Raw genomic sequence first — 25,082 nt, 5'->3', positions numbered from 1 at the left:
CACCAAAATCTATTCATTTTGTCCTTGTCACATACGCTACATCTCTGCCAAATTTCTTCCGAAACCATCCACATCTTATTGAGATATTTTGTTCACAAACGGACAGACAAACACACAGACAGGGGTGAAAACATAACCTCCATCCACCTTCAGTGGTGGAGGTAATAAACTCTACCTTAGTCTGTACACCATACTGCAATAAATTATTGACTGAAACAATGTATCTCAATATCTATAACGCTCAATTGACTTTTTGCTCCACCAAATATAATAACAGCGAAACGGAGTTGAGTCAAAGGGTGAAAAGTCTCCAGATGCTGTGATAAATAAGTACCTCTGTCGGTTTGAATGTTTGAAAGAGAATAGACGTCTGGATCAATTTTTGAATTAAATTTAAATCCCGATTTATATATATCTATCTATAATTCCAGTAATCTCTGTGTGTGTGTGTGTGTGTGTATGTGTGTATGTCTGTGTGTTTGTCTGTGACCGCTGTTTCTCGACAACCACGGGTCCGATATACTTGAAACTTGCCAGGTATATTGCTGGGGACCTGAGGATGTGCCTTTTCAAGGTTTCATATTAATCGGACAAGTAGTTACCGAGCTATGGCGATTTCTTTACCAAACTCCGCAAGCCGTTCGCTTTGGACCAAACCATTTCATGTAAATAGAGGGGGGGGGGGATTGTCACCGTACTCGCAAGCCGTTCGCTTTGGCTTTGCGAATGGACCAAACCATTTCATGTAAATAGAGGGGGGGATTGTCACCGTACTCGCAAGCCGTTCGCTTTGGCTTTGCGAATGGACCAAACCATTTCATGTAAATAGAGGGGGGGGATATAATTTTAGATATATATATAGTACGGGCATGCCCTAGTATACACAAAGAATTAAGTTAAGCACCCCTACACAACGAATTAAGGTAAGCACCCCCTAATATATATTCTTTGTGTATATGTATACATTGGCATATATTCTAAGGTATGTGAGATCAAATAATGATTGGTATGACATTAGCAATTATCCATTGATGAAATTGAGTGATCAAAGTGAAAAAAAGTGATTGGTTGAGTCAGTGATCCGATCACGTGGGTCCTACACACGTTATTGACGCAAAGATCGCTAGAGGTCTTCTCAGAACAATGACTGTACGTTAGAAAACATAAACGTCATCCACACTGTCCGTGATGGACCTATAGCTCCATACTTAAATTGAGGTGAAAATATGCCTAAAATTCCCAAAAAATTTCACCTTAAATTATTCAGAATAAAATATTGAAAACGGCATGATTGTTATGTTTTTATGTGACCATAATATCACTTCTCCAGAAAATATAGCAATATCATGGGTATATTACACTGTTTTGACGACAACAAACTTGTAATGTGCGAGGTTGTAAAAAAACGGGGGGGGTGCTTAACTTAATTCTTTGTGTATATATATAAACGCGAGTTGTCTGTGTGTGTGTGTCTGCGTTTTATTCAGAGATGGCTGAACGGATCTTCATCAAACTTTCAGAGGTTCATCAGTGAGTGCCTGGGAGTGTTTTAGGCAAAAAAAAAAAAATTGAAAAAAAAAGTTCGTTTTTTTGGAGTTTAAGTGACATACCACATCAGTGAGTGCCCCTCGCCTCCCCCCCTCCCCTCCCTCCCCTTTGCCCCTCCCCTCCCCTCCCCCTCCCCCCCTTCCCCGCCCGGCAACGCCGGGTACTTCTGCTAGTTACATATAAAGATAACCCACAACCCCAACAAACTTACACGGTCAGGTACAGCAGATGGGTGGTTTTCGACCATAAGTCGTTTGAGATGGTGAGCCCAGTGCCGCCTGTTCTCCACGGACCGAGCCTACATGAAAGCATGCCATCATTCAAACACACTCCTGTCACATACCCCTATTAAAAAACATGGGTGGACAAAAAACAATGAACTAGAAATGGTAAAATCACTTTGTGTTCACAATTATAGCACATACCACAAGTGTTCTTCCTCCAAAAGGTCTGTGTGTGAACAAATAATTTCAATTTTAAATTTCTCTTGATTAGTAAACTGACAGTTGAAGTTAAATGATGGCTGAAAGTTTGAAAGGCTGGATTTGGAAAGCAATGTCATCCTCCATTTCAACTTTCACATCACATTTCAAAACAGCACAGTTTAAATCGGAAAGCAAACTGCACATAACACCTGCACACAAAACAAAATAAGAGTTCGATTCAAATAGCCCAAATTCCTGGAATGAAAAATCGAGGAGTAAAAGCAGAGGACTCAAACAAGAGTGAACAGACACAGGAAAAGCCTAAAACAGGAAGTAAAGAGGAAACAGGAAGGCAGGAAGGAAGGAAGGAAGAGTAGACAACCTTTATACCTGCAGATTAAAAAGACTAAAGACGATATATGCAAAGGCAGCGGTGACTGAAGTGCACAATATACCATAACCAGTCTCAAATATGACTCATCAACATCCTGCTGTGCCTTAGTTGTTTCCGGAATGAAAGAACAAGTTTAACTAATTAAGCCACCGGGTACTGGGTGGGTACCGTGGGTACCACTGGGGTGGGTACTGGGTACCGTGGGCACAAGGGACATTTCGTTCATTTCATTGCGTTGAGTTTTTCCCCGTTTTCGGCCATGTTCTCTTTTCTTCCTGCCCATCCCATGTCTTCCTGTTAATAAATCCCATTTTTTGTATGTGTAGTGAAAACTCATGGAATTGCTGGAACACTGAACGGATCAGGACATAACAGAACAAAAGGAACAGCAGAAACAGGGGGGAACAACAACAGCAGGGTTGAGGGACAAATGTGAGGGAGACTTTGATAAATAGGGATGTAGGGAGAAATGAGTGGTAGCAGAGGATGCAAGGGGTGGACAAGATGGATACAGAGAAAACTAGAAGGAAGGTAAAAACTAGAAATTTGAAAGGAGAGGGGGCATGGTGGTGGTGGCAGAGTTAAAGGGGGTAGAACAGATCATGGTCTTTGATGGGGGAAGATCATAGATAGTGGGGCACAGCTGTCTTGAAGAATTGGAGGGAGGAATGAGATTGAAGAGAATGTGGAGATTGGTTCCACAGGCAGAAAAAAAGAAATCAAACGAGAACGGCACTCAGTAGAGAGCCTCCACCTATCACTCAACGGTGAAGAATCACTTTAAAAATTCTACCAGCCAGATCCGGATCCAGATCTTCACCAAAGTTGAATCGATTCTTCCCTGTCACACACACAACCTGTCCAACAAGTTTCGTCCAAATCCATCCATAACTTTTTGAGATATCCTGCTATGTATCGTTTTTGGCCCTCTCTCACAATGGTGAAGAACCACTTAAATATTAAATAATTATCATATCCGAATCCATATTCAGATCTTCACCAAAATCTAATCTATTTGTCCTTGTGAGATACCCAACCGGTCCACCAATTTCGTCCAAATCCATCCACCACTTTTTGATATATCCTGCTATGTATCGTTTTTGGCCCTGTCTTACAATGGTGATGAATCACTTTAAAATTCTAGTAGCCGGATCCGAATCCGGATCGTCACCAAAATCTAATCATTTCGTCCTTGTCACATACGCTACCTCTCTGCCAAATTTCGTCCGAATCCGTCCACAACCTTTTGAGATATTTTGTTCACAAACAAACAAACAAATGAAAAATCGGTCAGAGACCGAGGACTTGTTGGAATGTACTTTTTTTAAATCGGCCATTTTGGATCAAGCTTTTCGGTTTTTCCAAGATGGTGGCCGAACCACGTGACCGATGACGTCATCATTATTTGTTTTCTAAACTAATTTATGCCCAGATTATGCTCGAGAAATTTCATCTTGATCAGATGAAGTTTTGTTCTTGTTGAATTATGACGTCATAATGGAGGCACCTATGACATCATCATTAACATATTTTATTCCCCATGGAGAGTTCTTTACAATGAGCCAGGTCTTAATTTTTTCTATTCAGCACTTTCGGAGATATAGAGGTGCAAAGTTTTTCGGTTTTTCCAAGATGGCGGTCGAACCACGTGACCGATGACGTCATCATTAATTTTTTTTCTCCACCAGTTTATGCCGACATGGCGCTCAAGAAATTGCATCTTGATTGAATGAAATTTTGTACTTCTCGAATTATGACGTCATAATGGAGGCCTTGGGCCTAGACTCTAGAGACTCTAGGCCCTAGAGAGTTAAAAATTGGGCACAGTCTATCCTTTGTTTTCACTGACGTCACAGTTTACCCATCTCGCATTGCGCGGCGGCCATTTTGATACCCAAGCTAATCTGTCCGTGTGCGCTGATATTGATTTGTTGCGTTGGTTTATGGTGAATGCGGATCGCAAAAAGTCTGTTTTATAAAGTAATTTTGTTTGTTTTGTCACGTTCATGTGGAGTGTGGTGCCATCTAGTTTATATTACGTATTGTTGCCCAACAAACACAGAACATTCGGTTTAAGTTTGCCGTGGACCAGTGAACTGGTGAACACCTGGGCAGTGGGTCAACCTGCAACCAACTACCTGTAGAACAGACTTGGAGTGTACGTAAGGATACGGTAGATCCAGGCTTGAGTATGGCTAGCAGTGTGAGTGCCAACCTTGGCTACCAAGAGACGCTCCCCCCGGACGTTCTTGTTCGTTACAAAGAGAAGATTTCTGTCATTGGGTGTGACCCTTATGGTCTATCAAATGATCAATTTGAGAAGAATGTGAGCAAGTGGCCTCAGGTGACCCACATCGACGTGATCAACTACCTGTTGTTCAGCAAATCGGCCTATACCAAAGATGAGTTGAAGAAGTATAAATCCCTCGAAGCATACAGGTTGTACCAAGATGGATGGGTGCGACAAATCCTACACAAAGAACTGAATGACGTCCACTTGATTCGATCCAAGGTATTAATAAAATTCACTATCACTCCAATATCACTCCAATATCACTGATATCATAAAAACCAAATATTGTATTCAATATCATTAATGATTATAGTAATTGTATGGTTATACAATGAAACATGTTCTTACTTACTGTTAACAAAATGCTCGGAGCAGACAGGTGTGCGATCCCACTGTGATTCTGTTTGGATGTCACTGCGATTGATGGCAGCCTTCCACAAACGCCGCCTCTCTTCACTTAAATTTCTTGTTTCCTCACCCTGATTCCGTAGAAGTTTGGGCGTTTTGTAAAACTTAACTCCTGGCCTAACGCCTGGCCTGTTTGAACAACGAAATACGCCGCAAATTGGCATGACTGGTCGTGAACAAAAACTATTTAATGTGAATCCGCTGACGACGTTGTTCGAGAGGGTATCAAAATGGCCGAGGTGTCCCAGGGTGCCCTGCGCGCGTGCTCCGATAACGTCACAAGAAAACAAAGAATTCCTGGGCAACTAGATCATGCTCAAGAAATTTCATCTTGATCGGATAAAGTTTTGTACTTGTCGAATTATGACGTCATAATTGAGGCTCCTATGACATCATCGTTAACATATTTTATTCGCCAGGGAGAGTTCTTTACAATGAGCCATGTCTCAATTTTTTCTATTCAGCACTTTCGGAGATATAGAGGTGCAAAAGTTTTCGGTTTTTCCAAGATGGCGGTCGAACCACGTGACCGATGACGTCATCATTTTTTTTTTCTCCAACAGTTTATGCCGACATGGCGCTCAAGAAATTGCATCTTGATTGGATGAAGTTTTGTACTTCTCGAATTATGACGTCATAATGGAGGCCTTGGGTCGAGAGAGTTAAAAATTGGGCACAGTCTATTCCAGGGCAACCCGATTATGCTCAAGAAATTTCATCTTGATCGGATGAAGTTTTGTACTTGTCGAATTATGACGTCATAATGGAGGCTCCTATGACATCATCATTAACATATTTTATTCCCCAAGGAGAGTTATTTACAATGAGCCATGTCTCACATTTTTTCTATTCCGCACTTTCGGAGATATAGAGGTGCAATGTTTTTCGGTTTTTCAAAGATGGCGGCCGAACCACGTGACCGATTACATCATCATTATTTTTTTTCTCCACCAGTTTATGCCGACATGGCACTCAAGAAATTGCATCTTGATTGGATGAAGTTTTGTACTTGTCGAATTATCGAATTATGACGTCAGTATGGAGGCCTTGGGCAGACAACAACAACAACAACAACAACAACAACAACAACAACATGCATTTTAAGGCCATTTTCCCTGCTAGAGCGGGGTTAGCCTTGCGGTCCCCATGACAATCTTCTCCATCTTGCCCTATTTCCTGCATCTCTCCTTGTTAAGCCCCTTGCCCGCATTTCTTCTTCCACCATCTTTGGCCAAGTCTTTCTCGGTCTTCCCCGTCCTCTACTTCCTTCTACATTCATTTCCATCACTCTTCTCAACCAGTCACTTTCATCCTTCCTCAACACATGACCAAACTATCTCAACCTGTTCCTCTTCACAACATCAATCACAGGCTCTATTCCCATCATTTTTCGCAATTCATCATTTGTCTTCCTCTCTCTCAACGATACTCCGCACATCCATCGAACCATTTGCATTTCCACCCTTTCCAACCATCGTTGCTCCTCTACGTTCATTACCCATGTCTCGCTCCCATAAATCATAACACTTCTCACACATGCAGCATACACCTTTCCCTTCAGCTTCAACGACACTCCCCTCCTCATCAGGCCTTGGGCAGAGAGAGTTAAAAATTGGGCACAGTCTATTCCAGGGCAAGACAAATATGTGTGTAAAGTATGGAGATTCTATGTGCAACGGTGTAGACGTAGTACTGCACACAAACAGACAGACAAACAGACAAACAGACAGATGAAAAATCGGTCAGAGACCGAGGACTTGCCGTAATGTACTTTTTTATCGGCCATTTTGGACAAATATAACGGCCGAACCACGTGACCGATGACGTCATCATTATTTGTTTTCTAAACTAATTTATTCCTTGATGATGCTCAAGAAATTTCATCTTGATCGGATGAAGTTTTGTACTTGTCGAATAATGACGTCATAATGGAGGCACCTATGACATCATCATTAACATATTTTATTCCCCATGGAGAGTTCTTTACAATGAGCCATGTCTCAATTTTTTTATTCAGCACTTTCGGAGATATAGAGCTGCAAAGTTTTTACATTTTTCCAAGATGGCGGCCGAACCACGTGACCGATGACGTCATCATTAATTTTTTTTCTCCACCAGTTTATGCCGAGTTTATGCCGACATGGCGCTCAAGAAATTGCATCTTGATCGGATGAAGTTTTGTACTTGTCGAATTATGACGTCATAATGGAGGCACCTATAACATCATCATTAACATATTTTATTCCCCAAGGAGAGTTCTTTACAATGAGCAATGTCTCAATTTTTTCTATTCAGCACTTTCGGAGATATAGAGGTGCAAAGATTTTCGGTTTTTCCAAGATGGCGGCCGAACCACGTGACCGATGAGGTCATCATTATTTTTTTTTCTCCACCAGTATATGCCGACATGGTGCTCAAGAAATTGCATCTTGATTGGATGAAGTTTTGTACTTGTCGAATTATCGAATTATGACGTCATAATGGAGGCCTTGAGCCGAGAGAGTTCAAAGTTGGGCACAGTCTATTCCAGGGCAAAACAAATATGTGTGTAAAGTTTGGCGATTCTCCGTGCAAGGGTGTAGACGTAGTACTGCGAACAACAGACAGACAAACCAAACGATCAACATACTTGCCGGAATCTTTTCGGGCAAGTAACAAACAGACAAACAGATAAAACATAATCTCCATCCACCTTTGGTGAAACATAACCTCCATCCACCTTTCGTGGGGGAGGTAATGAGTGGAGGTGAGCATTGATCCTGGATTTAGGTAGGTTCACCAGAAGGGGCTTGTTGGTAGAGAATGTCAGTCCTGCAGAACTCTGGGGTGGCAAAGCATGGAAGGACCAGAAAGGAGGCGGTAGAAGACAGAGAGATCACCAACCTGTCTGTGATGAGAACATGAGAGGCCCATAGACAAAGCTTCATCCTGAGAGATTCCAATAATCGTGAAGGTCTTGATTTCCACAGCATAAAGCTGACCAAGGAGTGAGGTAGGGGCACCAGCCCAGAGGGGAGACCATACTGCATAAAGCTGTGAAGGAAGGCCTGGTAGGTGGAAAGGAGTTTAGGTGTGCCAAGGAAGGACTTTGTACGATAGAGGATGCCTAGTCTGCTGCTTGTGATTCTATCAAGGTCTGAAGAGAGGGAAGAGGCTGCTGCCTATCTGAAGGATGATGGGTGTCACAGCAGAGGATGGAGTCATCAGTAAATAGATAAAGAGGATTTTTCAGAGAGTCAGAGAGAGTTGATGGAGATCAGGAATAGGAGTGAGCCCAGGACACTGCTTTGGGGCACTTCAGCTTTGACAGGGAGAGGAGATGAAAGTATTTGTTTGAGAGCCACATGTTGGCTCCGAGAATAGAGGAAGTCAGTAAGCTATGTGTGGAGTTGGCTTCGGATGCCAAAGGCAGGCAGTTTGAAGAGCAAAGCGGGATGCCGGACTGTATTGAATGCTCGAGATATTTCTATAGAGACATCCCTGATCTCGTGACTGACATTGAGGGCCTCCATCCATTGTTGGGAGCAGCATATCCAAGGTGGAGTGACCTGGTCTGAATCCAAATTGGTGATCTGATATATGACCGTTGGAACAAAGGAAGGATTTCATAGCAACTGTGATGATGGATTCCATGAACTTCCTAATTATTGGAAGTAAGCTGATAGGTCTGTAGTTAATGGGATTGGTTTTAGCACCTTTTTATTGTAATGCAGTGATGCTGGCTGACTTCCAAGCAGATGGAAGATGACGTAGCGCAATTGATAAGGTGAAAAGAGCAGAAAGAGGATGTGCAAAAGTGGCAGAGCAGGTTTTTAGGACACGTGAACAGATGCTGTCCAGTCCAATTGTAGAATCAGAGTTGAAGGTTGCCTGGCACTTCTCCACCTTCTCGCGTGCAAAAGACACAGTGTCCAGGAGCAGTTGGGTGTACCTGGTTAGGGTGGGTACAGAGCGTGAGGGGTTATGTTGGGGACTCAATATTTGGAAGCAAACACAGAATTGCGGCATTCGACCTTCTCACGAGCAGAGTAGGCTGTGGTACCATTTCAAGAGAGTGAAGAGATGGAGGGGGAGCATACAACAGAGACAGACTTAACAATGCACCACCAGGTTTAGAAGAGGGAGACAAGTTTGAAAATTCATTCTTGAGGATGGACAGATGTTGTTTTCTGGCTCTCCTAAAAGTGGACACACACATGTTATGGGCTTTGTGGAATGATCTGAGATTGCCTTCGGTCAGGTTTGCTTTCCAGGAAGAGAATGCAAGTTGTTTCAGAGCAACTGCCTCACCACAAGATTCACTGTACCATGGGCAGGAAGAAGCGTAGGATAATTGAAGATGAGATTGGATGGGTCTGTGAATCAGAGAGAGCAGGTTTCTGTGGAAGAACTCAGGCTAAGTTAATATCAGGGGCAGTAGATATAGGAGATCAGTCCTGAAGTGAGATGGTTGCTTGCAGTCCCTGCCAATCTGCCTCATTGAACTGCCAGACTCGCCAGCACTGATGCAACAGTCTGAGAATATCCAGAGAGCTGTTGACTCTCACAAGCATATGATCAGATGAACCAATTTGAGCAGAGGAAGAAAAGAAGCATTTGCAGGGAAGTTTGTCATCAACAAGTCCAGAATTAAAGAACCAGCAGGAAGTGTCTGTAAATGAAAATTTACGTAAAAAAACGGTAAAAGCTTCCGCAAAGAAAATTTAAAAAACCTCACTCTAGAAATTGTTTTATACCTTTCCCCCGGATCTATGCCTCCTCACAATTATATCTCAGAGTTCTACGGACAGCGGAATGAGCTTCATACCACAGTGGAATGAGCATCAGACCATAGTGGAATGAGCATCAGACCATAGTGGAATGAGTATCAGACCACCATAGTGAGGTATGAGATAAAGCTGAAGAGGTATTGTTGAATACAAATTCAAGCTTGAACTGTTCACAGAATTCAAGGGTAATTAATTCAATGGCCAGAGTAGAATGGTACAGTCGTAGCCAAAACTATTGGCACCCTTCCACTTTTTAAAAATAACTCACAATTTTCTCTAAAATTAAGTTGAAATTGACGAAAGTATTTGGTCTCAACAATCCGTTTTTGATTCAGAACTTAAAATATCTTTTTTAATCAGAAACTCTTCTTGTGCAAACTGCCCCAGTTCTCCCAGATTTGAAGGGAGCCTTCTAACAAACTGCTCTTTTCAGATCTCCCCACAGGTGTTCAATGGGATTTAGATCTCGACTCATAGCTGGCCACTTCAGAACAGTCCAGTGTTTTGTCTTGAACCATTCCTGGGTGCTTTTTGAAGTGTGTTTGGGTTCATTGTCCTGCTGCAAGACCCATGACGTTCGACGGAGACCCAGCTTTCTGACACTGGGTTGAACATTGCGCTACAAAATACCTTGGTAATCTCCTGATTTCATGATGCCATGAACACATTCAAGGCACCCAGTGCCAGAGGCAGCACATCAACCCCAAAACATCACTGAACCTCCTCCATGTTTAACTGTAGGGAAGGTGTTCTTTTCTTTGAAGGCTTCATTTTGTTTTCTGTAAGCATAGAGATGATGTGCTTTACCAAAAAGCTCTAATTTGTCTCATATGTCCACAGGACATTCTTCCAGAAGGATTTTGGCTTGTTCAGGTGTGTTTTGGAAAACTCCAGTCGGGCTTTCTTATGTCTCTCTCTCTCTCTCTCTCTCTCTCAGCAGTGGGGTCCTCCTGGGTCTCGTAGCATAGAACCTGCTTCCATCGAGTTTATGACGGATAGTGCGAGTTGAAACTGTCGTACCTTATGTCTGAAGGTCAGCTTGAATCTGTTTGGCAGTTGATCGAGGTGCTTTCTCCACCATTCAACCAATCATTCGCTGAAATCTTAGATCAAGTTTTCTCTTGCGACCTCGTCCAGGTAGGTTGGCTACATTGCCATGGGCTTTAAACTTCCTGATAACATTGCATGCGATGGGCACAGGAACATCAAGGTCTCTGGAGATGGACATGCAGCTTTGAGATTGTCCATGCTTGGCTACAATCTTGTGTCTGTCCTCCTCAGACAATTCTCTGTTTCTTTCTTTTCTCCATGCTCAAAGTGGTACATCCAGTGACACAAAACAGCAGAATGACTCCTTTTCTCTATTCAAACTGGTTGAATGAGTGATTTTTATATTGCATGCACCTGCAACTCACCACAGGTGAGTTCAATTCCAAAGTAAAGGAGAATCACCTGCTTGAAATCTAATTATTTCTAACAACTTCAAAAAGGTGCCAATAATCTTGTCCGGGCCATTTTCGGATTTTTGTGTGGAAAAAGCTAAGATTTAGTATTTTTTTCAGCTTTTTTTGTTTTGTTCCATTGCACACCAAACAAATACATATGTGGATACCTAAAGATTTTTTATTTCAAGAATTTTCTGGAAGAAATGTTGCATTATTTGAAAAAAGTGCAAGGGTGCCAATATTTTTGGCCACGACTGTATATCACAATGAATGTATGTCACCAGTGAAGCATGGTGGAGGATCATTAAAAGTTTGGTTCTGAATCTCAGCAGACAGTGTGACTGATCAATACAAAAATGATGACATCCTGACTGCTGAAAAATACAAGCGGATTCTGAATTACTACGCAATTCCCTCTGATCCATCCTGCCATTTCCTCAGGAATATAACTCAGAGGCAAGAATCCAAAGCGTACAAGCAAATAATGTGGAAAACCATCTTGATGGTAAAGAGGCCAAAATGAATACTTGTAACCATGGTTTTTCCTGCACAAGGTGAATATATAAACTTTGTTGAGGCTGCTTGGGCTTAAAAAAAAAACGATCAGCATTTAAAGAGAAATAAAAAAGTGATTCTTAACCTTTTGAACCCTGAGATCCTTGGACTTGTGGCTCCCACACCCTGGGCTCCCTGGAGAAAAATCCCTGAAAAGTCTCTGGCCATGTAATTACAAATAAATGATTATTTGAATCATACACCGACTTACTTTCTTCTTTTTTGAGTTTATCGCCAATATTCTACTTTGTGGTGCCAGTCAAACCAGCAGGTATTGCCCGGCTTTCCGATACACAAGAAATCTCCAAAAAACCTCCCTCACACTTCCTGAGCAATTACTCAGCGGTGACGCAAACTGAAAATTAGGTGTAATATAATGGAGCCACTAATTGCTCAGGAAGTTGCTCATGATATGTTTGTAAACAAGAGAAAAATAGCTTTAGAGCATGTATAAAAGGAGGCTTAGACCATAAATTCTTTTTAAAAATAAATAAATAAACAAAGCATGTGGTGGCCAGTCTGGAGGTTTGAATATCAGCCGGTAAAATGGCCGCTGGGGTTCAAATGGTTAAGGTTGTGTGAAAACAGCAGGTTCTACAATTGAGGAGCTTTTCTGAACAAGCTCGATGAGCAAAAAGCTTCATCTTAGCATCAGGATCTACGAGAATATTCACATTGTTAGAAATGAATTCTTGCAGGGACCGAGGTCAACCGGTAAACAAACAACTTGACCGAATTGTGGAGTTTTGCGCAAATCATGCTTTGAGATGAACTGTCTGGCATGCATAAGAACAGGTTGTCATTCTCTTTGCAAAGCAAAGGGCTCACGTGCGAAATATTGTGCATTCTTTGCATTTTGCACACTGATCTATTGTAGCAATAATACGTTTGCCAAACGAGCTGCATTTCAATATTGCGTATGTATATTTGCATAAATATTTCCAATACTAATTTTAGACAGATATATTTGGAAGAACAATAATACAGGAAAGAAAGAAAATTTGAAATGCAGGAATTCAAAAGTCTTACTCATAATATGGAACCTTGACAGAGAAGTTGAGTCCAGGAGCATGGATCTAGTCAACAAAGCAGAATAAACTCCCAAAGGGCTGACATGCTGCAATAGGAATGCTGGTAAAAAAGCAGCACTGGGGGCCGAAGGATGATCCGCTGTTATCCATGCAATCTCCTGTACAATATAAATTCCCTAAAATGTGTGCCTGCTCCCACTGCACCTGGAGTTTGACGGAACATAATCCTGACAAAGCAGCTTCACATGAAATTAGACTGCTGGTGGCAGAGTCTCATCGAGGGAAAGGCCAGATTCCATATGCCAGTCAGCAAACAATATCAGATATCAAACGCCTCAAACAGGGAACCATGATTGTCATGAGGTCCGCAAGGCTAACCCCTGCTCTAGCGGGGAAAATGGCCTTAAAACGATCATTCATTCATTCATTCATTCATTCAAACGGTTTATGATTGATCAAAACGTTCTCGACGAACAAGATCCAATATAGATACATACATGCCAAAAGGTCATGGCCTTGAGCAGTAAAGTGGTTGAGAGTTTGCTTCCCAGAGACAACCAACGGACTAAATGAAAAAAAGAAACTCCCAGAATGTGCACTGAAAAGACAAGATACTTCGAAGTGATAAGAAGAGATGGTTGACAGTCCAAACGAAAGGAAAGTGTCGAGAAGCGTGAATGTGATTAAAGGAGGAAAAATATTCCACCCATCACACATTCACACATGAGCATATTAGTGAAGCTGCCAATGGCGGAAAGAGAAAAAACGACAGCTGGGGTTGCAAAGCAACCTGCATGCAGATGTTCTTCTCATGGCAGGGAGAAATAAAAAATAACATTTAATAATGCGACTTTATCAGACTCGACTCTGAGCTGTCTCCTGGGTTTGAATCTTGGCCCAGCTATAAACTGTGATGCCAGTGTTTCACAGGTAGGGCGAAACATTTAGGCAGGTTGGTGGTCTTTCTGTCTTCTACCGACTCCTCTCCGGCCTTGCTCCCCAAGCTCTCTATGTGCTCTGTCCTGCCAAATACTCCTAGAGGTCGCACAAGATCTGCCTGCAACCATCTTATGGTTAAACTGCCAAAATCAAGACTCTCTGCTCACCTTCACTCCTTCATTCCTGTTTTCTCCCGCCTCTGGAACAAACTCCCTCACCCTCTTCAATCCCACTCCTCCCTCCAGGTCTTGAAAACAGCTGTTCACCACCATCTCTTAGCTTAGATGATTTTGATTTTGGTTTGATTTTGGCCCATCGTGTACAGTGCTGCCTCGATTGAGGGACCAAATGATGCTCCCGCACCCCCATCCAAAACCTTTACCTTTTATACCCCCGTTAATTCACCCCAGATCCACTTTTCCCATTCCCCCTCCCCCAAGCCCTCTCCTTCCCACAGATCTCCCGATCTCCCTGTTCTCTACTGTTGTACTTGTGTACTTCCCTCTCTCTCCCCATCTTGTCTCATGCTCCCTTTATTATATGTTTTATGTGTCCGTTTATGTTTTTTTGTCATTAATGTTAGCTCTTACACGAGCCTCGATCTTGTATACAAAAAAAACAAAAAAAACTTTGTGTGTGCTATCCCTCAGATGGACGTCACACTGGGCGTTCCATCTGCCGGCATTAGTTGGTGGAGGTGAAACATCCCATGGTGTCCTTCGTGAGCTATCGCCAGCATACTCAATAAATTCCAAATTCCTGCTCTAACCAACTTTGTCAAATGTCCGACCTTGGTTGATAGTCCAGCCTCGCCAGCTGGTTTGTGAACGACGCTGGGCAAATACCTTTCCTGGCCAACCCGACAAGAAGGTCGAAATAATTGTGGGCGTTAAAGAAAGAAAGAAAAACAAACTTTATATTGATGGATTCGAAATGAAAATACTTTAATTAGCAACTCCGGCCGAGATGGCGTATGCAAAAAGTATGGAAATTGGGCAAAATCCCCTAATTTGGGCATACCTTGGTGGTTTTCCTATCATAGGTAACAATTTGTCTGTTACTCATATGACTACTGTAATCCATGAATAATACATCGAATGCATTTGCGTAACGGAAATGTAGCATTCTTGTTTACATCTGTATGGACAAAAGTGGTTAACGTCCCACATTTTTCTTGCCCTCGGTGGTGCTCAAATTAGTCCACCTAGTCCAAATTTGGGCATCATCTGCACAGTCAATTCTCTGCACAAATTAAGTTTTTGGTTCCTTCATCAGACATATATGAAGAGCTTTATTTAAAGAGATGAAGTTTTACATCTTTTTAAAAAAACATTATTTAAACTATATTTTGAAGTTCTTGATCCTAACTTGATGAAGGTTTACTGGATTGAAGTAAAGGAAACATTGATATCCATCATAGAGACATATTCCAAAAGCATGGCGGACTTCAGGCTTTGCTCGTGTCTACACCGTTTTAAAACTGCAAAACCGATAACAAACAGTTCAATAGATAGATGTGGTACGGTTGGCAAAAAGGAATGGATCACTGGAGTGATCTGCAGGAACACAGTTCCCACAGCCAACAATTACAAAGCTTGCATGCCATCCAGTCATCCACATCTGCCACCTCACACATATCAAACTTCTGTGTCACATTCTTCAAATTCCTCATCTGATGTAGATGGGCTAGACTCCCGAGTTTCACGCCTCGTAACATAAATGGGCTTGTTGCTTTATTTGGGCATATTCCCCACTTCTTCGGAGCATTGTGCCCCACCTGTTACGGGTTCCCGTTCCCTGGGAGTTGCGCTGCTTTCAATACTTTTGCTTCTTTTCTTCAAGCAAAGGGACCCTTTCCACTGTTTCTTCCTGTGTAAGACTCTCCAATGCTTTTGGGAACCCTCTTTCACTTTTCCTTCCCATTTTCAGCATGAGGAGGCAACAAATCCCGTAATGCTCTGTCAACATTGCTTCTTGAAGTTGTTTCCTTAGTGTTGAAGGGGTAGGAATAGTATTGAATGAATTAAGGACATATCAACATCTTTGGGTTGCAATGATGCAAGAAGTTAGGACTGGTCAAATATTGTGGCACAGTGAAGCACATATAGGGTAGTTTCCATGTATGTCATGTATTTTTTTACCAGGGCCAAGTTAGGACCTGAATATTTTTGAAAGTGCACAAATTTGGATACTTTACCCGCCGAAGAAACATACAGTTCTTTTTTGGATACACGATCTCGGCTTTTGTAAGAGCAAGGTCATGGATGATTATAAATGTAATGCACTGACATTGGCTGGTTGAGAGACAATCATACCCAGAAAAGCAGATGGATGGATGAATTAGAAAGGATGAGAGAAGAGAAAAGACATAAGAGGGATACCAACTTGCAGGTAAGAGGGATAGGTGGGAAGATCAGGGTAACAGTGGTGGAAATGTTACATGTAGGGGTGGATGATGAGAAGGAATGGTGGTAAACTGTCTTCTTTATGCCCTGGAAGAAAGAGTGAGATTGTACACATGTGTGTTTGAGGGACCAAACTTCTTTCAGTGGTTAATCAAGAAAGGCAATAGGTGGCTTTGCAAGACAATCGTTCCTGAAAAACAAGGTGATAATGTGATACAGTACACATGTCCGGTTTGAATGATATCATTTGGATGACATCACACTTCTTTTTGTTTTATTTCTGCTTCTTCTTCAGTTTTCCTTTCCAGTTCTGTGATTGAGTGTTTGTGCCTGTATCAAGTGAGTTCGCCCTCTTTGTCTTCCTCCTCTTGCTCTCATTCTTCCTGATAGCCTTTATTCCTCAAAGTCTCCTTCTATTTGTCCCGATATGCTGCTGTTGGTACGCCTCCCCCCTTTCCACTGATCTTTTCATTCTGTTATTTCCTGGTCCATTCTGCGTTGTATCCTCTCCATGAGCCTCGAGTCTGTAAACAAAAAAAAATCTCCCATGTGTCCGCTCAGCACCAAATACTTTACAGACTTCCTACGAGGAACGCCACACCTGCCATAATGTCATTGGGATGCGATGTGTTACTACATCATGTAGATTCGTTTGCTAAGTGGAAAATAAGCTTTCTTAAGGCATGAGAGAGAAATTGATGTGTATGACAAATAAAACAGGGCCAGAGATGCTTTTGAGCAATGGGACAATGCAGTTTCCATTGGAATAATAAATGAAAATATGCCATTTGCCATTGTGTGCTGATTTGCTTGAATGGAGGAGGGTGGAAATCCAGAAATGAAGGAGACCTTGGTTAGTACAGGCAGAAATCTTGACAAGCAGAGGTGGGAGCCAGACAGCACACATAATGTCAAGAGATACAGCCCTGACCTGTTGCTGAAGATTCATTGCCTAAATTCATTGCAGACAGACAGTCAGCGGCATACCCAAAGTTGAGCAACCAGTACAGATTTCAAACTAATTTTCTTTAAAAAAAAACTTTAAAAAAAAATTACTTTAAAAAAGAGATAAAAAATTATAAAATGTGATTATAGTCAAAATACAGGCTCAGCTAAATTATTTCAGAAAATAAGTTCAAGGGAAGTGCTTAAAAGATTGATAAAATACAATTCTCACTTTTCAATTAAGAAAATTCAAGTCACAGGACAGAGAATATACCGTTGAGCTCAAACCCAAGGGGGTAACTCCCCCTCCTGCTCCCTTTATTATATGTTTTATGTGTCCGTTTATGTTTTTTGTCATTAATGTTAGCTCTTACACGAGCCTCGATCTTGTATACAAAAAAATAACAACATCTCCCCCATCCCACCCCCTCCCGGGAGCCCCTATGATCCGAAATCGAAAAATCTAAGAGAGAGCGACCTGCAGACCATCAAGTAGAATAGCTGTATCGGGTTTCAGAGCAATTGGTTTGTAAATAAGGGACGAGTATGGATTTGAAGTTTCAGGGGGTGAGCCCCTTGGAGCCCCCATGATCTGAAATTGAAAAATCGAAGACTGAGAGATTGTGCGGCCCATCATGTAGAAGAGCTGCATTGTCTTTCAGAGCAATCGGTTGGTAAATAACGGACGAGAAGGTATCTGAAGTTTGGGGGATAACCCCCCGCCAACCCCCCCTCCCCCGTCCCCTTCCCCCCTCCCCCCCACCCGCCCCCTCCCCCTGGGAGCTCCCATGATTGTGTGGGATATTGTCTTGTATTCATGTGTCAAGTTTCAGAACAATCAGCCGGGTGATAAGGGAGGAATAGCAAAAATATCAAAAAGTTAACGGACAGACGATCGGATGGATGGAAGGATGGGCAGACACCCAGATATCATGACCCATCTTAAAAGTTCATCTTTTTGAGAATCAAGACAAGATGAGGTGACCTAATAACAAATTTGACTTCACTGTCCAATACTTATGGAGGGTACTGTATATATATATATATATATATATATATATATAAAAGTCAAAAAAATTCACCGGTCACACGAATGATTAAAGTCACAAAATTTGAAAACAAGAATGATCAAAACGAATTGATCCTTTAGAAGAAGGAGGATGGCCTATTCTTCCTGCGACCATATGTCAATAAGCCTTTTAATTACATGTCATTATATGTCAATAATCGTTTTAATTATATGTCATTACATGTGAATAATCCTTTTCATGTCATTTTCGATTGTTCTGTTTGGCTAGGCATGTTCGATGGTGATGACAGCAATATTGTCGAGGCATTCTTGTCTGATCCTCCCATAACGTGCTGACAATTGCCCTACCACAAGACATTTGTGCATATGTGTAATGTGTATGCATGATACGCATTCAAGGCCGTAAATATGTCATTTCGAAAGTGCTTGAGGGCGGACGAAACCTCAGGAGTCAGGCAGAACTGCCACTTGCCAGATGTATAATAAATCGGATAGTTTATCATGTTTTACCATTATTTTAACCCCAAAAGGATTGTGAATAATAGTTGCAAAACTTACAAAACTTACTTACAACTTTTCCAATCATGGGGAGAATAATTCGGCAAATGTGCAATTTGTTTCACGCTTATTCAAGCTTTTCCATGTGTTGGTTTTTTTAAGAACAGCTCCCTCTTGTGGATTACATCAAAATAGCACGGAGAAGTGAAACGATCACTGAATTACCCAAAACACGCAGAGCAGGCCACCAGTTCCCACATCAACATGAGAAAAGGTACATCTCAGGGAGAGGGAGAGACAGTTAAGATAGCAGAGGCTCCCAATAGAGTATACACCTACCTGGAAAGTTAGCCTGCGCTTGGGTTGACTTTGCTTCCACACACTTATTGTTTGATCCTTCGAGTTTTCGAGCATCATGACGCTAGAGCACTGTGGGGGACAAAATAATAGTGTAACATGAGAAACGAAAACAGCACTCAGTAGAGAGTATACTGTTCCTCTGCCAGGTGAACAGTTTACGTTTTGTATCCAGGTGAACAGTTTACGTTTTGTATCCAGGTGAACAGTTTATGTTTAAAAGATTCCACTAGCCTGATCCGGATCTGGATCTTCACCAAAATTGAATTAATTCTTCCTTGTTAGACACCCAACCTCTCCACCAGGTTTCGTCCACATCTGTCCACAACTTTTTGAGATATCCTGCTATATATTGTTTTTGGACCTGTATCTCCCGATGGTGAAGAATCACTTTAAAAATTCTACTTGCCGGATCCGAATCCGGATCTTCACCAAAATCTAATCATTTCGTCCTTGCCACATACACTACCCCTCCACCAAATTTCGTCTGAATCCATCCACAACCTTTTGAGATATCTTGTTCACATGCAGACAAACAGACAAACAGACAGGGGTGAAAACATAACCTCCATTATAAACATAACCTTTGGTGGCGAAGGTAAATAGAACCGATAGCCACATGTTTCTCTTATTTCAAAACATATCAGCATACATTCCACCAAATTACTGTATATAACTTCTGCTGCTTTCCAATGACCTCTGATAAATGTTTAGGAATGACCCCAGAGGAAATTACAGGGTTTTTAAAGGAAGTGGGTAGGGCTGAGAAAACATATATGCATAGATGAACTGTTAGAAAATGCATGGAGTTGTTAGTAAATGCGCTCTCTGAAAATGCATGGAGTTGTTAGTAAATGCGCTCTCTGAAAATGCATGGAGTTGTTAGTAAATGCGCTCTCTGAAAATGCATGGAGTTGTTAGTAAATGCGCTCTCTGAAAATGCATGGAGTTGTTAGTAAATGCGCTCTCTGAAAATGCATGGAGTTGTTAGTAAATGCGCTCTCTGAAAATGCATGGAGTTGTTAGTAAATGCGCTCTCTGAAAATGCATGGAGTTGTTAGTAAATGCGCTCTCTGAAAATGCATGGAGTTGTTAGTAAATGCGCTCTCTGAAAATGCATGGAGTTGTTAGTAAATGCGCTCTCTGAAAATGCATGGAGCTGTTAGTAAATGCGCTCTCTGAAAATGCATGGAGTTAGTAAATGCGCTCTCTGAAAATGCATGGAGTTGTTAGTAAATGCGCTCTCTGAAAATGCATGGAGTTGTTAGTAAATGCGCTCTCTGAAAATGCATGGAGTTGTTAGTAAATGCGCTCTCTGAAAATGCATGGAGTTATTAGTAAATGCGCTCTCTGAAAATGCATGGAGTTGTTAGTAAATGCGCTCTCTGAAAATGCATGGAGTTGTTAGTAAATGCGTTCTCTGAAAATGTATGGAGTTGTTAGTAAATGCGCTCTCTGAAAATGCATGGAGTTGTTCGTAAATGCGCTCTCTGAAAATGCATGGAGTTTTCAACGTACCATGGAGAATTTGCTAAAAGACCTTCCCGGGTGCAATGATTTACCTTTTATACCCCCGTTATAAATCGTATATCCAACACCATGCAATCAATGCGTGTACATTGATGATATCCTGGTGACGGGAGGGAGTGATGACAACCATTTAAAAAACCTTCACAGGGTTTTCAAAAGGCTGGAGGAAAACGGAATTACATTAAAACATGACAAGTTCCACCTCATGCTGGACGAGATCGAGTATGTTGGATTTGTTATTTCCGCTGCGGGGGTATTCCCGACAAAACAGAAGCTTGAAGCTATCCAGCAGGCAGTGGTTCCCAAAAACGTGGGTGAATTACAGTCATTCATTGGCCTCGCAAATTTCCTTCGTCGTTTTGTTCCAGATTTTGCCGAAATCATGTCTCCTTTGTACAAGCTGCTAAAAAGGAGGTGAAATGGAAATGGGGAAAAGCCGAGGGTAACTCATTTGAAACAATAAAAGCTGCTTTGTGCTCCAGTCAGGTACTATGTCATTAGAAACCCTCATGCCTGCTTGGTCCTTCAGGCGGACGCATCCTCCGTGGGTGTAGGGGCAGTCCTACTTCAACCCAGTCCAGAGGGTGAGTTAGAGCCGGTGGCCTACGCATCGAGAACTCTGAACGACGTCGAAAAAAATTACTCCCAGATTGAGAAGGAGTCTTCAGGAATAGTTTTTGGAGTGACAAAGTTTCGGCAATACCTCCTGGGGAGACATTTCACGCTAATGACAGATCATAAGCCTCTGGTAACTCTGTTTAACGAGCACAAACCCGTGTCACAGTTAGCGTCAGCAAGGATAAAGAGATGGTCCTTACTGTTGGCGGCTTACGACTACACCATACAGTTCATCATACAGGCAAGAAAAACTTTTATGCGGATTTCCCCTCACGAAAACCCGTACCGGGTCATCCTACAAAGCCTGAACGAGTGACTGTGGAAGTACTTCTGGTGAAAAATGATGAAATTGTGAATGCCGCTGTCATCGCGGCTGAAACAAAGAAGGATCCAGTTCTCTGCAAGGTACTTAATTTCACAAAACATGGTTGGAATGAGAATCAGGAGAAGGTGATTCGGCCTTATCACAACAAAAGGCTGGAACTTTCTGTGGAAGACGATATTGTACTGTGGAACTCTCGGGTGGTTATTCCCACATCGCTTCGGCAGATTCTACTCACTGATTTACATGCTGAACATTCAGGCATGGTAAAAATGAAACAAATGGCCAGGAGATACCTGTGGTGGCCAAATATCAACAAGGATATTGAAAGCACCGTGAAATTGTGTGTAATGTGTCAGGAGAATGTGAAGGCTCTGTGGGGGAGGCAGCCCCGACGATGACCAAGTGATTTGACTGTCAAGGGTATTATTTATTTATTTTTTATTTATTGATTGATCAATTAATCGATTAATTATTTATTAATTAATCAATTAATTATTTAATTTTTTTTCGTTTAATGACCTATTTAATTAATTTTCAAAACGTTATAGCTACAGATGAAGCACTGGTGTTTCGGTATGCTATTAGCCAATTGATTAAGAAATTATTTATAAAATTACTGTTTATTGATTTTAATTATGCAATTAATCAATTAATTATTGTACACCTCCCCCTCCCAATACAGTCTATACAAGCTGGAGGAAGTTATTTATTTATTTGGCATGGGGGTGGTGTACTTTGAATGTATCTGTACTTGTTTGTTTTCTTGTTTGTTTGTTTTCTTGTTTTCTTGTTTTTGTTTGTCCGGGCGATATCTCATCCATTCTTTGAGCTAGGAAGCTGAAATTTCGGCACAATAGAGAGAAAGAGCTTGGGCAAAAAATTGCATTTTTTGTTTTTTGATTAATCAATTAATTGATTTGTTGTTGAATTATTATCGATTAATTAAGTGTTGGTGTTGGTGTTGCCTGGTGTTGGCTTAGCGGTTAGGGTAACGGCTTCGGATCCTAGGATCCTGAGTTTGAGTCCCAGTTGATCGCTGATTTAACGCCGGGGGGTTGACTCATGGGCAATATTTCAGGCACCTTTTGAGCTAGGAAGCTAATATTTTAACATGATAGTGACCAAGTGATGTGGCTATAAAGGATATTTTTGATTTATTGATTAATCAATTAATCAATTAATTATTTATTGATTATTAAATCAATTTTTTTCCCGATTAATGACTTATTTAATTAATTTTCTAAAAGTTACAGCTTCGGATGAAGCACTGGTGGTTTAGGTATGATATTAGCCAATTGATTAATTATTCTATTTTTGATTTTAATTATGCAATTAATCAATCAATTATTGTACACCTCTCCCTCCCAATACAGTCTCTATGAGCTGCACAATGCCACGCTGGAGGATGTTTCATTATTTGGCATGGGGCGGTGTACTTTGAATGTATTTGAACTTATTGATGGTTTTTTTTCCTGATTTCTGAGCTCAGAATTTTTTCTGTCAGAGATAATCCATTCATCCACCATATCATTCTCATCTGTGCTTTCCATTATTTTTACATCTTCAATTCGGATTTTCCTTCCATGCATCAATACCAGTCTGATACAGGTTTTATAAACTCTCTTGCATATAATGGCATGTTTCTGTGGTTCATTAGACTGTCTGCACAATAGTTTGATGTATGCCTTTCAAGTCGTTTAAATTCTGAAGCAAGTTCAAAAATGTTCTTGAATCAAAGAGCGATTGTGAACATTGTCACATGCAGCCAATTGAACATCACACAAGCAATAAATGTGTTGAACAACTAATTTGGGACAATTTCCATTTTACTATGCTCTTTAAGAGGTACTGCATATCAGTATTGGACGGGTGGAAACAATTGTTCATTCTCACTTCAAATTTTAAAGGATTAGCTTAAGGTGGGTCCCAAAGAATCCCACTCTTGATAAAAAGGCAACTCATGTGACCTTTGCAACAGAGCTCATGGAACATTAATAGAGGTAGGAAGATGGTTTCTTGAATAAGACGATATATATGATAAGAACTGGGTCTATCAATTTACACCATAATTATAGTGAACCTGCTGGGAGTAGAAACGTTCCTGGTCCCCACTACTAAAATAAGTTTTAGGTTCAGCAATCAGCCGTAAAGCTGCTGGAAACAGTTTTGGCACTTTAATAGCTTAATCCATGCGCAATATTTGAAAATCGGAAACCATCAATATAAAGTACTACAGTGGCTTGTTATTCAATGAGGCGAGAAAGGCAAGAAACAGACAATAGCCAAGTATGTCAAGACAAGACAAGCCAAGACAGAGAGTATGTCTCTGTACCACTCAAAGAACACCTAGGTGGCATTATGTTTATGAATGATAAAAAAAACTTCAAAGCAAAGGTGCCCTGAAATCGCTGTAATGCCATCCCAAAGATTTATAAGCAGATGGCATCAAGGCATTAACAAATCAATGGGGCAAGGGTGTACTTGCATCAGGGAGTACCCTGAGAAATAGGAGATGCTTCATCAACTCCTCTGTACCTTTGGATTTTCAAGAATAAAAAGTTTACATAAACCTTGAACGACCATCACATAATAATGCAAGTTATTCCCCTGACCAAACGTAACTATCCCTTACCTCAATCATTTTCCCCCTCCTCCCACCCACCATAGATCCAACTCTGCACTATTGGTTCCTATCAATTTTGAAATTTAATGTTATTAGAAAAAGACAAGATTAATGTTCACACAGCCTATAAAATGGCCAATTAGTATATTCATTGCCAACATGGGAAAAGCATTACTATGGCTGACACTGAAATGAAGCAAATAGCACAAACCGGGATCTTTCCCTTGAGGACATATGCACCATCTTCACGGCGCTTGGCAATGAGCAGAGCGTGTTGAAACAGAAACAGCGTGCGCTCCTTGCGCGATCGAGCCAGGCGAAAGCAGTCCTCCAGCACTAGCTCACCGTGCACACTCAAGTCCAACACCTTTTTGTCCACTAGGAGCCCTTGGAGCTCCTGTTTAGGGATGAACACGAGGAAGAAAAGGGGAAAAAACTGAACAGGATTTCTAATAAATAACTAGAAAGCATCTGAAAATGCAACAAACCGCGTCCGCCTTGTATTCAGACGTCTTCTTCTTATTATTCTTCTTCTTCTGTATACTCAGCATGACGAAAACAGCGAAAAAAAAAATACAAAATGAAAATTGACGATTTTATGCAGCCTTGAACTTTGACCTCTTGATCTAACAAAAAACCAATCAGCTTATAGCTTTTGATTGGTGAACCAATTATGTGACCCAATATGCAAATTTTTCAAATCTCAGGTCAATTGGACAAATATCGACAATTTTATGCAACATTGACATTGACCTTTTGATCTAAAAAAAACAATTGGCTTCGAGCTTTTGATTAGTGATCCAATTCAGCTGAGTTGTCAGCAAGTCATTTTCCCTCAAGTCAATTCCAGTCACAAGTCATGTTTTCTAATTGAACGCCATTCATTTTTTTTAGGAATGCCACCATTTTGACACCGTTGAAAACGATTACTTTGCAGTAAACGA

At 41.2% G+C, this 25,082-nt stretch overlaps 1 protein-coding gene across 2 annotated transcripts in view; it reads right to left on the bottom strand.

Annotated features, from left to right (window-relative positions):
- LOC137431685 (pleckstrin homology domain-containing family G member 1) overlaps positions 1-25,082 on the bottom strand; it is a 176,264-nt gene that overhangs the window by 5,456 nt on the left and 145,726 nt on the right. Inside the window, exons 8-10 of one of the 2 annotated variants that reach the window (XM_078780932.1) lie at positions 24,350-24,535; positions 19,025-19,114; positions 1,760-1,846 (exon numbers count right to left, since the gene is read on the bottom strand). In XM_078780932.1, the coding sequence (XP_078637058.1) occupies positions 1,760-1,846; positions 19,025-19,114; positions 24,350-24,535 (363 nt within the window). Of the gene's footprint in view, positions 1-1,759; positions 1,847-15,918; positions 16,737-19,024; positions 19,115-24,349; positions 24,536-25,082 lie in introns of those variants that run through there. The other variant, XM_078780933.1, reaches the window with a different exon arrangement.

This window comes from Myxine glutinosa, chromosome 1, assembly GCF_964187855.1.
Source record: "Myxine glutinosa chromosome 1, kmMyxGlut1.1, whole genome shotgun sequence".
NCBI lineage: Eukaryota > Metazoa > Chordata > Myxini > Myxiniformes > Myxinidae > Myxine > Myxine glutinosa.
This window is presented reverse-complemented; position numbering and strand designations above follow the sequence as displayed.